This window comes from Mustela nigripes, chromosome 12 (assembly GCF_022355385.1).
Source record: "Mustela nigripes isolate SB6536 chromosome 12, MUSNIG.SB6536, whole genome shotgun sequence".
In the NCBI taxonomy this organism is placed as follows: Eukaryota; Metazoa; Chordata; class Mammalia; order Carnivora; family Mustelidae; genus Mustela; species Mustela nigripes.
The window spans coordinates 131,285,312-131,300,339 of NC_081568.1; the positions used below are offsets into that span (position 1 = coordinate 131,285,312).

At 34.4% G+C, this 15,028-nt stretch overlaps 1 protein-coding gene across 1 annotated transcript in view; it reads right to left on the reverse strand.

Moving 5' to 3' along the window:
* Positions 1 to 15,028, reverse strand: part of TMEM232 (transmembrane protein 232) — a 262,209-nt gene that overhangs the window by 231,627 nt on the left and 15,554 nt on the right. The window contains exons 5-8 of the mRNA XM_059416391.1: positions 14,592 to 14,749; positions 10,324 to 10,423; positions 6,676 to 6,842; positions 2,523 to 2,656 (exon numbers count right to left, since the gene is read on the reverse strand). Coding sequence (XP_059272374.1) covers positions 2,523 to 2,656; positions 6,676 to 6,842; positions 10,324 to 10,423; positions 14,592 to 14,749 — 559 coding nt within the window. The remainder of the gene's footprint in view (positions 1 to 2,522; positions 2,657 to 6,675; positions 6,843 to 10,323; positions 10,424 to 14,591; positions 14,750 to 15,028) is intronic.

Below are 15,028 nucleotides of genomic sequence, written 5' to 3' on the forward strand. Positions count from 1 at the left end.
CAGAGACCTCAACCCACTGAGCTACCCAAGCGCCCCCTCATTTTTATTTTAAATAGTCACTGTTTTTTTAGTTTATTACCCCTCTGTTCATTCAGCATTGTCTAAACACTGCCATCCCCTCCCTCACTTGATTTCCACCACGTCTTCCCAGTAAATGAGAAGTCAGTATTTAGTGACAAGATGCCTCAAAACTGTTATCCCCTTATTTATACAGCCAGAATGATAGTGGGATAAGGTACTGAAGCATGCTATCCTGGGACCCTAAAAATCTCGCTGTACTCACTAGTAACCTAATAAATGGGGCCTCAGTTTCTCCATTTGCAAAGTCAGAATAGTTTGGTATGATCTCCAATGGCCCCAAAGACTGTTAAATAACAAAAGACAAGCAAGTAAATTTGACATTCTAATTGGCTTTATTAAATGATTCCTGAATCAGGCGCACCTGGGTGGCTCAGTGGGTTAAAGCCTCTGCCTTGGGCTTAGGCCATGGTCTCAGGGTCCTGGGACTGAGCCTGGCATCCGGCTCTCTGCTCCACAGGGAGCCTGCTTCCTCCTTTCTCTCTCTGTCTGCTTCTCTGACTACTTGTGATCTCTGTCAACTAAATAAATAAATAAATATCTTAAAAAAAAAAAAAAAAAGATTCCTGAATCAGGCAACACCACATCTATTGAGTAGAGAGTAGTTCCAAGGAGTTGGAAGGATTTTATAGAGGGAGGGTCATTGGGGCAAGAAAGTTGTTAACAAAAAAAAGGGATTATTCTAGGTGAGGCTGCTTTCTAGGGGGAAAAGCAAGGTGTCATCATGCAGATGATCTCATCTTTTAAGCAGGAAGGAGAGGGTCCAAATGGTAGACTCATTGGTGTAGACTGAAAAATTTCTAGCTGACCTTTTTAAAACAAAATTTCTGGGGGAGGTTGAAACTACAAATAGATTATGTATATTATACACTAGTTTGGGAACTTGGGGCAAGTGACATTTGGGGCCTGTGGTTGGTTGGTTGGCTGGTTGGTTGGTTGAACAAGACAATCCATTAACAAACTAAATCAATGTTGATGCGGTACAGTAAAACTGAAATTTGGTTAAAGAAATAATTCCTTGACTTTCAGAATTAGCTAATCTTAATAATCCACTTTTACTATCTCAGTATTTCTTTAAACTTGCTTATTTGGTAACTCTTAGAGTACTTTGAAAATAAACTTGACAGTCATGTAATATGTATTTTTATATGTTAAAATGCAATTTCCCTTATTTTTAAAATCAAGGTAGAGTCTTTCAAGAGCTAAATTAGTTCTACACTCTTTTGAAAACTAAATTGTATCTATGAATCCCCTACAACTTATTTTCTATGTTAAGAGGGTCTGAAATCTCCATGGCTTTCAGAATAATCAAATTTGCACCAGTGAGAATCTCTAATTTTTGTCATATTTATCAGCTCTCTATTAATATATGCTTATTAGAATTATATTCTATTTGTATTGTAATTTTCCCATTTAAAGATATTACCCTTAGTTTTAAAACTTAAAAGAATCACAATCTTTGTTAGCTACAATACTGAATAAATTTCTCCTATCACAGGACAAGACAGAATAAGTTCTTGATGAAATGTCTTCTGAACTAGGCTATTTCTAAGAAATTAAGCAATCTCTAAGCCATCCTCCAGAAATCTTTACTTGATCTAGAATCCCAAAAACTTCAAATTAAACTAGGAAAACACCTTTCCTTCATAAGGAATTCTCTAGATTCTTAGAATTTTTATATACAAAGGACTTTGGTGTAGTGTGGGCATCCAGAGGCCTAAAAACAGGAACTAATTTTAAGAAAACTATATGACTATTGAATTTGCAACTTGGCTATGGCATGACAGATTTGTTATTACTATTACTATTATTATTATTACTATCATTAGTATTATTATTACCATTAGCATTGGAAGAGGAATTAAGAATTCTGATTATCCTAAAATACTGAACAGGGATATCTCCTCTGATTGCTCTCTTCAGAAATACTCCTTTAAAATTCTTCTCCCTTCCATTGAATGTTATTTCCTCATGGGTAGTAATATAAGACTTCTTTTTCCTTCTCAAATTAATATATGTACAGGAGGAAACTGACATTTATCAGTCAAGATTTATTTTTGTTACACTTTACAAGTAAGGCATAAAGAAACAATCTCAATATATTTCCTCCAAGGACAATAAACTGTACCTCACTGATGTTGTTCAACAACTTTAAAAAATAAGGGATGTTTTAAATGGGGGGAGGTACTTCTTATCAATAACAAATTTCATTTGATAAAGATAAATTAAGCAATACATGCATGCAATCTAGCAAAAAATGAGAGAGAGAGAGAGAGAGAGGACCAATTTATTGATGAAATGAACTAATGCAAAATATATAAATTGCCCATGCATTTGGAACTGAGATTATAAATTATTTTCATAGTCAACTAAGGTGTGATTAACATTTTAGAACAAAGGTTATTTAACATTTAAACACTTTGGATTTATAGAATCCCTCTTACCAGCATTTCTTTTGAAGCTGCACTTTATGAGAGATGAGATGTTCAAGCACCTTATTCAGCTGAGGACTATTCTTCTGAACACATGACCAGGCAGCAACACAGTGCCAGAGCAGGTGGTTAACTTCATATCCTCCCTGATTAAGCTGCAAATGTTCCTGGAAATAAAACATAAAAATATATCTGGAAATGAGCTATTTGACTTGAATAAACATGAAATATTCAAATGAAAATGCATTATTTTCTTAAACTTCATGTTACACTAAACAGAGCAACTTACTTAAGTATATTTTTGTAAATATGTATATAGTGTGAGGGAAGAAAAATAATTTTCCATCTACCCTTCCAGGTTCTTGGCTGAGACCTTTGCACCCCCTGTAATAAAAGACAGATTAACAGGAGAAAATCAAACATAAGTTTAATAACATGTATACCTCCTGTACGCATGGGAGACACCCAGGAATACTTTTCAAAATGGCCCAAGACATTATCTTATATAACTTCTGTAGCTAAAGACAAAAGGGGGGATGCACAGTTATGGATGTTAATAGGAAAAGCCGAGTAAACAAGGGTAAGGTTGTTATGCAGAATTTGTCATTGCCTTCTCCACTGAGAAGAGCTTCTAGAGATTTAGAGTCATCCTTCTCTTAGTACAGAGGGAGACACCCAAAGGAATGGACACCTCTCTTAAAATGTAAATATCTCTTACAAAAAGGTAACTTTTACTCAGTTTTCACAGCTTCTCCTATGTCTGTGATTTCTTAAAAATAATCAGCCCAAAATAATCCTTATGCCAAAGAGTCCTATTTGGGGGCAGCAAATTTTGATTCCCTTTGATTGTTAACCTGAACCTAATGTCTTAATTGCTTTTCACATGAGCCTTGAAGAATGGGATGTATTTTAGCTGTTCAGAGATAGCTTTTTGAGCTTCACCCTTGTTTTCAATCGTCTGGGGGATGGTTGACATTATCATAAAAGAACCTCTCAACACAAATGTGCAACTTAGATAATAGGATATGAATCATAGAATAATGCTTCTAATTTTAAAGAACCTGTGTCTCAATCTAACCCAAACTTAGTAACCATGTACAACTGTAGTGTAGCACAAAATGTCCCATATTTAGATGATTTTGGCTTCCCGAGTACTTAAAGCATTAGAGGATGAGACTGCTAGTCACACTTGAAAGTAAACTCTGTGTGTTTCCTAGATTTCAGAAAACTACTTGTAATTTAGGACAGATGCAGCTATTTAGTAAAGGGTCCACCACATTTCAGTTGACCTTAATCCACTATCTCCAAAAAACTATGTTGTTATTTTCATGGGACAATTGTACTCAGCAAATTCAGCTCTGCTAGTGAGCAACATACAGAGTGGAAAACTCAATCCAGTGTTCTGGCTCTGAAAGCCACAGAGCTAATTAAAGTGCACCATTTGTCAAAGTCAATGGAAAACTTGCGTCTGGATCAGCTTTAAAGGATATTAAAAGATGAAATGGGTTCTAGCACCAGGGAAAGGTAATTTCCTATTCTTAAATAGAACCAACACCCATACTGTGTGTATCCTAACATGTTATCCTACAGAATTCTTTATCTTTTCAGCAATTTTATGGCGGCACTTGGAAAACAAATTAAATGCTTGTGCTTTTACTCCAATGCTGATATGTATACTAAAAACAAAGTATTTTGCAGTGGTCAAAATATGCTGTCACGGACCTTTTAGCATTACCGGAGAATGAGGGCTATAGGAATAAATCCTCAAATCCTCCAATGTGGCATGTCAGTAACAAAAAAAGGAGGGGGATGAATACAGATGTATTGTTTGTACTCCCATTTTCCTCTCTGATTCTTCGTGTCTTCTCCCAGTAGGTGAGAGAGATAGGTACTGAATGGGTAAGTACTCAACTGAACTGGAAAGGCTGGCTTAGGCCAAGCTATACTGAAGAAATTGAGCTGAAACTGGGGAACAATGTTCAAACATGTAATCAAGCACTGAATTAGTTATCTGAACCAGAAATTTTAGCTGCACTGTGGCTACACTACCTTTCAAATTCTTTCTATTGTGTGGGAATGAGAGGAGAAAACAGAGAACAATAAATCTGATAGGCTAAAATCTGTTATAATCCCCTCACAGAATCAGAGGTATAGAGCTGAAATAGAATTTAGAAAATATTGAAACTATGCTCTTTGTTCTTCATGGAAAAAGGCACAGACTTAGTGACTTGTCCCACACTAAGCAGAAATTATTTTTTTTTAATTTTTAAAAATTCATTTATTTGAGAGAGAAAGAGCTCAAGACCGAGGGACAGAGTGGGGCCAGGGTGGGCAGAAACAGACAGAAATGGACAAGACAACTCTGTGTCATGGGGCTCTATGACCTAAGCCAAAACCAAGAGGCAACACTTAACTAACTGAGTCACCCAGGCACCCTAAGCAAATACATTCTTCTCATGTGTTGACATTTTGCCCCTTCCAGCTCAGGCGAAGCTGTACAGCAGGAACCTTCCTCTTCCTTGTAGCCTTTGTACAGCAAGAGTGATAAGAACATAGATTTCTTTCTTTTGCTTTTTAGATAGCATCTTCTTTTTTAAAAAATATAATAATTTCAGAGGTAGAATTTAGTGATTCATCTGCTGCAAACACCACCACTCATTACTTCAAATACCCTCCTTAATGTCCATTACACAATTACCCAATCCCTCTAGCCAGCTCCCCTTCAGCAACCCTAGGTTGTTTCCTATAGTTAAAAGTATCTTATGGTTTGCCTCCCTCTCTGTTTTCACCTTATTTTATTTTCCCATCCCTTCCTCTCCGTTCATCTGTTTTGTTTCTTAACTTCCACATATGAGTGAAATCATATGGTATTTGTCTTTCTCTGACTTATTTCATTTAGCCTAATACCCTCTAGTTCCATCCATGTTGTTGCAAGTGCCAAGATTTCATTATTGCCAAGTAATAGCTTTTTGATGGCTGAGTAATATTCCACTGTAGTTACATAAAATGAACATTAGGGCTCTTTCGATAGTTTGACTACTGTGGACATTGCTGCTTTAAACATTGGGGTGCGTGTGCCCCTCTGAGTTGGTACATTTGTACCCTTTGGATAAATACCTAGAAGTGCAATTGCTGGGTTGTAGAGCAGCTCTATTAAATTTTTTGAGGAAGCTCCATACTGTTTTCCAGAGTGGCTGCCCCAGTTGGCATTCCCACCAACAGTGTAAGAGGATTCCCCTTTCTTCACATCCTCCCCAACATCTGTTGTTCCCTGAGTTGTTAATTTTAGCCATTCTGACCCATACGAGATGGTATCTCATTGCGGTTTTGATTTGCACATCCTTGATGCTAAGTGAGGTTGAGTATTTTTTTCATGTGTCTGTCGGCCATTCGTATGTCTTCTTCGGGAAAGTGTTTGCTGCTCTGCTTTCTTTTGGAGTATATGTGAGAGAAGGAAATACATATGACCCAGAGATTAAAGTTTGTTTTTTGAGATATATCAGCCTATAATGTATGTGAACAATTATATGGCTCACTGTAGATCTATTTGCATAATACCTAGAGTTTATTACATACCAAGGAATTCCATGATTGGGACAGTTTAATGTTGATCACTAATATCCAAATCAGAAATTAAAAAACAATTTTTCACATACTAGGGATTGTTTTATTTCCTCAATTCTGAACCATTTAAAAACACTTCAGTAGACTTTAATGGCATTTTAAATGTTATTACATATGAGTTATGGAAGCATCAAGTATTACAATTGCTGTCATCAATAGCCTGTACTTTATGCACTTTCCTTTTAATACAAATATAGTATCTTAAAATCCTCATTTATAAGTTAATCTAAATTACATTATTATTTCCAATTATACAGCTGAGATGAAATCTATAAGGAAAAAGGTATTATGACATTACTCTACTACTCTATTTAAAGGTATTATGACATTACTCTAGTGGTGTATATTGATGTCTCACTACTAATACTATTAACTGATGTCCAGGAAATGTGCATATGGTTTAGTGTTTGTGCTATTTGAACCTCTTTCCCTACCCCCACCACCAGCTAACCTCATCTTCAACAATGTTACAGTATTGGCAAGCACAATTACTTAATCATATCAATATTATCTGACTCATTATTCACTAGGATATACTCACCATATCAGAATCTATGTTCTTATGGCTTTTCTTGTTTTCCACAGGGCTAAAAATTGATCCAGAAAGGAGTTCTCTTTTGTATATAATTTCCATGGTTTTCAGAATGAATTGCACATTTGAAAAGATGTTTGGATACTTGTGATATGAGTCTCCAGAGAAACAAAGTGCTATTGTAAGAAAAATAATTTGGGATAAATATTTCATTAGTATCTCGCATTGTATTTCATTTGTCTTTTAGTTACTAAAATATAATTAAATTCAATTCTTAGATGTTGAAACTGCTATACATTTCCCCATCTAAGATTTATATGCTATGTATGACCCCTGCTGGCATATTAGGAAACTACAAGGTAAATAATACATAAGAGTTAATATAATTCAGAACAGCAATTGCATAATGGTCAAATGTCCAATTAAGTATAGTTACCGCACAACAATGGTTGGAAAACTCCAGGTGAGTTATAACATACTCTATTCATAATAGATACTTAGGTGAGTTATAACATACTCTATTCATAATAGATACTTAGAAACTGTAATCCTACAAACAAATCATCACTGTTAACCCTACATTCTCCAGTTTTATTCATTTTCAAGATGTTATTGCTGTTGATTATTTTAAAGAATATATTTTAAGTATAGCTACAATTATGTCAACATAACACTAGGTGGTATTTAATAGAATTATCTTTATGTTGTTCTTTTTGTAAACTTTTAGACAATTTTTGAATTTCAATCTATTGACAGTTGAAAAAAATGATAATAACTACTCTTTTACTGGATGGCTACATGGTGAGGAAGCAGATGCTAATGGCCCCAGGTAAAAATCATTATGTTGCTAAGGCTCTACTTAACGGTATTTGATAGAGGGTAAAATCTAGGGATTTTATCCTTATATGAAACCAAGTTATTGGTTTTCTTGGGATAGATCTACAATAACAAGCTAATGTGAGATCTTGAAATTTTATTCAAATTTCTCAAAATTTATTTGCCACTATCATCTGATTATTTGATGAGTCACTACGCTAAATACAGTAAGGAGTTAAAAAGAGGATTATAATATATGAAGAATTCAAAACAAGTGATATGGCAGACATAAATTCTTATTCTGCTACTCTGTAGTCTTGTCTTGGTTTCAAACTGTCAGAATTTGTAGTAGTGTTGCAATTTACTGCTCAGTCTCCAAAACATTTCTACTATTATCTCCTATTCCCTCCTCTATGACTTTTTCCACCAAATATTCCCTTTCTTGTATCTTGAGTCTCTTTATCTCTTATCCTCTTTTGACCTTGTATTTTTTTTATTTAGTCCATTAACCAAAAAAGTTTATTTAAAACTAAAAAAAAAAAAAAAAAGGTTTTTTGAAAAGACAAATTGACAACCCTTACTAAAATCAGAAATGAAGAGAGATGGAGCACCTGGGTGGCTCAATGAGTTAAGCGTCTGCCTTCAGCTTGGGTCTTGATCCCAGAGTTTCAGGATCCAGCCCCACATCAGGCTCTCTGCTCAGCTTAGAGCCTGCTTCTCCCTCTGCCCCCGCCCTGTTCATGCTCTCTTCTACTCTCTCTCAAATAAATAAAATCTTTTAAAAAGAGAGAGATGAAGGGACATGTTACATTAGAAATACAAGAGACTACTATGAAAAAATTATATACCAACAAATTAGACAGCCTAGAATAAATAGATAAATTATTAGTAACATAAAACTGAAAAGACTGAATCAAGATAAAAAAGAAATATGAACACAGTGATTATTAGTAAGGAGATTGAATCGCTAATCAAAAACCTCCCAACAAACAAAAGTCCCAAACCAGAAAGATTCACTGATGAATTCTACCAAGCATTCAAAGAAAATACCATTCCTTCTCAAACTCTTTCAAAATACAGAAGAGCTTTGAAGGAACTCTTCCAAACTCATTTTACAAGACCAACATTACCATACCAAAATCATACTAGGATGCCACAAGAAAAGAAAATTATAGGCCAATAACCCTGATGAATATAGATTTTAAAATTCCCAATGAAATATTAGTAAACCAAATCCAGCAAAACATTAAACAGATCATACACCATGATTAAGTGGGATTTATTCCAGAGACACAGGATGATTTAAAATCCTTAAATCAGTCAATGCGATACATCACATTAACAAAATGAAAGCTAAAAATCATATGATCATCTCAATAAATGAAGAAAAAGTGTGTGACAAAAATCAACATCCATTTATAATTAAAAGAACTCTCAACAAAGCAGGTATAGAGGGAATGTAACTCAACATAATAAAGGCTGCATATGACAAATCCACAGCTAATATATATTCAAGGGTGAAAAGCTGAAAGTTTATCCTCCAAGATCAGGAACAAGATAAGGATGCCCATTCTCACCGCTTTTATTCAACATAGTACTAGAAGTCCTAGCCAGACCAATTAGGCAAGAAAAAGAAATAAAAGGCATCCAAATTAGAAACAAAGAAGTGCAACTGCTTTTTTAACTTGCTTATTCATCTAAACTATTGATATATTTCTCTTTCCCTGTATAGCTAAGCTTTCTATAATAGTTCACCGTCTCTGTCTTCTGCCTAAACTTTCCCGGTACTTTGTTTACCTCCAATCTGAATTTTGCTTCCACCTCTCCAATGGGAACCCTCCCAAGGTCAACAGTGATTTTCTGCTTACATAATCCCATCAACTTTCAGACTTCCTAATATTTAAGACTTCTATATCTCTTGATGATATTGATCTTCTTGAACCTCCCCTCTTGAGATTTCTCTGTCATTACTCCCTTTTATTTCCCTTTACTGATGTATGGCACTCCAATTATCTACTAAATGTTTATGTTTCCCAAGCCTTTTCCTAGAATTAATTTCTCTACCCTCAATACCTCCCACCCAAGGCTTATTTCAGCCATCATAACATGGATGACCATCAAATCATCTATATCAATATCTATGAAATAAGTGAATCCCAGTCTTTGCTTATTTCCCTAGTTCCAAATCTGTATTTCCAACTGCTCACTGTATATATATACCTGAGTGACCTTCAAATTTCAACATGTCCAATGATTCTTCAAGATTTTTTCAGTGTAGAGTACCATTATCTTGACTGTATTTGTAAAATTTATATGTATTTGTAAAATCTATATGTAAAATTTTAGATTCCTCTGGAATTCCTCATTTTCCCTTACATAGAGCCTACATTCAATTGATCATCAAATTTAGTGTCTTTTTCCTCCTCAACATTTTTCAAAACTATTCTACTCTATCTCATTCACATTTTAAAAGTTCATAATCTTTAACATCTCCTGCTCAACTAATGTCATAACTAATTGGTGCCCTGCATTCACACTCTTCTTACTCTAGTTTGGCATCTATATTGTCACTAGTATTACCTTACTAAACTTGAAATCTAGAGAGGTAGAAACTATTACAGATGAGGAAACTGAGTCACGAGCAAGGTCATGCACTTAGTTAGGTAGAAAAGTTAAAAGTAAAACCCACACAGTCTAGCCCAGAATCTGTGTTCTGCAATACTGTACTTATTACTTTTCATGAAAAATAAAATACAGCTTATGTTCTTTATAGTGATAGTGTGAGCTACTCAAACCATAACATAAAACATTTATAAGTGTAGAAAATAAAAGATAGTCTACCGTACAAATATGGTTGAAGCCTAAATAAATGTTGCTTAAAACTTCCTAGGTGACCATGCAGGAAATATATAAAAAGTCGTAAGAAGACCAAATAGCCAATCTGTCAAAAGAAAAAGAAAAAGTATTTTTGTGTTGCATCAATAAACGTTTAGAAACTATATGGAAACTAAACCATTTTATTATTACATTTGCTTTTGCTTTTGATGAAACAATTTCAAACTCACTTAAGCTTATGTGCTTTTGAAATAACTTTAAAACATTTATATCAAGGTTGAAATACCGGTCCCAAGAAACTTTTATAAATCACCTCTACATTATATATAATGACCAATACTGAATGCTATTTTGTTCCATGTCCTACAGAACAGTATTTTTCAAATTGCAAGTCATGCCCCTTAAGTGACTCGTGAAATCAATTGAGAGGGGATTTTTAAACAAAAGAAAAGAAAAGAAAATATCGTAGTACACTGCACAGCTCCTTGTTTCGGTATATAAATCAGTATGTATTATGTGTATGCTGGATTGCAATGCAAAAGATATTTCTTTCTATGAGTCTCAGTCAAAACAGTTTTAAAAACATTTCTTTAGATAGTTTTGAGAAATACTGTGCTTGGGATTCCCTTATGGAAAAAAGTCATTGTTAAATAAACACTACTATCTTACCTCTGTGAAGTTTCATGTGTAGCAAGTTTGTTTTACATAGAATACAAAAATGGAATATCTGCAAAAATATATGATGTGCGAAATTTTCACAGAATATGAGAAAAAACCCACAAACGAGAGAAATAAATGGAAATCAAATTCCTAAATTGTTAAATCAGAAGATTACGGGAAAAAAACAAATAAAACAATATCACTATCAAGATACATGTAGTCCAAATCCTCCTAACAATGATGCAGGGTACTAACTGTCAGATCCACATGTAAAAAGTAATAATAATAAAGTAAAAAAGATGATTCTACAAGTCTCAGTGATTCAACCAAGACAATTTTTTTATAGATTTTATTCATTTATTTGACAGACAGAGATCACAAGTAGGCAGAGAGGCAGACAGAGAGAGAGAGGGGGAAGCAGGCTCCCCGCTGAGCAGGGGGCCCAATGTGAGGCTCGATCCCAGGACCCTGAGATCATGACCTGAGCCGAAGGCAGCAGCTTAACCCACTGAGCCACCCAAGTGCCCCCAACCAAGACAATTTAACAAATAAGTGGCATGACTGAACTTTGAGCCCAAGACTGTGCTGCACCAAAAGTCATGAACTTTCTATTATAGCAGAGATTTCCAAGTATTTTTATCACAAAATTCTATTGGTAAAATAAATTCTGAGAATACACCATCAATATTTATAAATGTATCTATATATTATAAATATCTACCATTTATAGATTTAAATAAAAAGAAAACATTTATAAAGCATATCCAAGGGATCTCTTCATACAGACCACTTTGAGAAAGTACTATGCTTCTCTAAGAGATTGAAGTTAGATGGGAAGTGGAAATTGTCATTTTAAAGAATACTGCAGGGACGCCTGGGTGGCTCAGTGGGTTAAGCCACTGCCTTCCGCTCAGGTCATGATCTCAGGGTCCTGGGATCGAGTCCCACATCGGGCTCTCTGCTCAGCAGGGAGCCTGCTTCCCTTCCTCTCTCTCTGCCTGCCTCTCTGCCTACTTGTGATCTCTCGCTGTCAAATAAATAAATAAAATCTTTAAAAAAAAAAAGAATACTGCAGTATTCTAAGTGTGAATATTAAAATAAAAATACCCCTTGTTATAGACAATGGATGAAAATTAATCAAAGGGGAAATAATTTGCAAGGATTAGAGATGGATGTTGAAAGGAAAATTCGTGTTCAAGAATTTCACATCATACAAAATAGAAAAATACACGAAAAACAGATCAGTTTGCATGATCACTGTATTATACCCCAATTCGGTCGTAAGTTTCACCTGATCCTCGTTAAAACTATGCTTGGAAAAATGGTTTTATAAGCTTTCATCTATAATATTCTGAAAGCCTAAATTTTATTTTAAAATCTGCCTTTCTATATCTCTAAAATATTCTGGTTCCCTCTGTGCATATTTCCTCAAGTCTCATTTGTGTACGTATTCTTTCTGTAGCTTGACAGCTTGAACTTTGCCTCTTAAACTGGATCTCTTCCTCTTTCTTCACTCTCCCATCTTTCCTTCCTTTATTCCTTACTACCCTTCTTTCCTTCTCTTTCTATGACTACTTCTCTTAATTTTTCAGACTCTATTATCTAACAGTGAAATAGAAATACTGAATAATATTTATTATGTGTGAGATTTTAATGGTTGATTATGTGCTCCATGGTTTTTTACAGATGCTTGAAGAGCACTCTATATTTCTATCAAAAATATATTAAGCTATTGTTGCTTATATGTTATTCTCTACACTTAGGTTAAATAGACTTTAATACTTAAGATGATTCTACACTCAGAGATAAATAATGAGGAAAGAAGGCACACAAATTGTGAAAGTAAACAATATTATTGAATCAAATATTTCTGGCTCTTCATAATGCTGAACTATATACTACTTTATCAAAAAATGGTGCATAGGAAGGTGGGTGATGCTTCCCTAGCAATAACTTCCAGTATAGCATACTGTCGGTATAGCATACCGTCAAAAAGAAAAGATCAAAAGGGTGGTTTCCAATTGACTGTTAGATATATAATAAAAAGTCTACAAAGTCAAGAAGGATAAATGAAATGGTTTCTTGTCTGAAATCAAAGGTACTTATAGAGCATGCTTATTTCCACTAGCTAATTTATATTATTTAGAACAATAAGGAGTAGACTTTAAAATTAGTAAATCTGAGACCCAAGGTAACTGTACAGCATTATGGCTGAGAGTCCACTGGGTTTCAAAACCTTCTCTGCTGAGACCTTGAATAATAACTTAGACTCTCGGGGCGCCTGGGTGGCTCAGTGGGTTAAAGCCTCTGCCTTCGGCTCCGGTCATGATCCCAGGGTCCTGGGATCAAGCCCCGCATCGGGCTCTCTGCTCAGCAGGGAGACTGCTTCCTCCTCTCTCTCTCTCTCTCTCTCTGCCTGCCTCTCTGCCTATCTGTGATCTCTGTCTGTCAAATAAATAAATAAAATCTTTAAAAAAAAACTTGGACTTTCTATCTCACAGTCTGTAAAATAATGGCCAATGATAGCACTTACCTTTTAGGATCATTATAAGGATTAAATACGTTAATATGTTTAGTTCATCTAAAGCACTGATAATATAGAGAGATCGATATCTTTTTAAATCTCTATAATAATCTTATAATATTTTATATATCTCCATAGGAGATATTTAAAACAAGGAAACAGGAAAAAGAAGAAAAAGTCATCATGAGAACATCTTGCCTCTCTTCTCCCATCCTTCTTCTATGCAAAGCCTCAGTTCTTCACACATTGAATTTCTATTATGTGCTCTCTGAATCTTGCCTGGTCTCCATAAGTCTTCTACTCCCAAACATGTCAGAGCATATCTAGGCTTGATTTCTAAGGATTAAAATATAGTATCTTCCAAAAATGCCCTGGCTGTCATGAATATTTTTATGGTTGGTTTCTACAGTTCATAGTCAAAACTGAATAAGAAATTTTTCTTGCAAATAATACTTAATAATTTTTGCAAGTGATTCTTAAAATACATACATCCTAAAAGTAAATATTCTCAAAATTTTTTCTTCTGGCTTTTCTTTATTTTCTTTGCAATAAAACCACTACTTAACCTAAATTTTTCTGACTCATAATAAATTTTGCAACTGGCAACCATGATCATCACAGGGAGTGAACTATATGTCGTCCAAGACCTTATAAAACATGCACCCCATGAAAATATTTTCCCATCTTATGGCCTAGATGACACATAATACTGAGAGAACAACTCATCTTCTCAAACTGGGCAACTAGTTAAGGTTATCTGTTGACATTTTTAAATGGAAAGTGGCATTTAAATATATTTAAAATAGAAAAGAGAAAAGTTACACATATGCAGACATTCATATAAACTTGACCTAAATTATATATTATTTTCTTACATAGTTGGTGAAATCATATTTTCCCAAACTACCTTCATTTGGATATCAAGTAATAATGTATTATCTACATTTAAAGGAGATTAAAATAAACTACCAAACAAGAGAATGTTCCATAATAAAACCAAATGGTCTGCTTAGATCCTAAAACAACTGTCATGTAACTACATGTAGTATGTGTAGCAATTAAAACATATTTAGAATATTTTAAAACGTACCTTTATCAGCTTTATTTCAACTGAATATAAGTATGTCTTTTGTAATGCATCACAACAGAGTCTATATAAAACTGATTCCGCAACAAAAAATAAGGTAGGCAGATGATCATAATCAAAGGAAGCATGGTCCAGGGAAGCATAAAGCATATTTAAAGCTTCTGAAATATTAAAAAGGTAGAAACCATAATTTGAAGATCTTGCTTTTGTCTGCATGCTACAATTAAGCCTTACAATTAACTATTTATTGTCACCAAGACCAGACTGTGGTTTTTAAAATATTAAAAAATTTAAATGTTAAATATTTACAAATTCTTTGACACCCCTTCCATTAAGAAGTGAAATCTAAAAAAAAAAAAAAAAAAAAGTGAAATCTATACCCCTTTCCCCTTGAACATGAGTAGGTCTTGTGACTGCTTTAACCAATAAAATGCTAGATC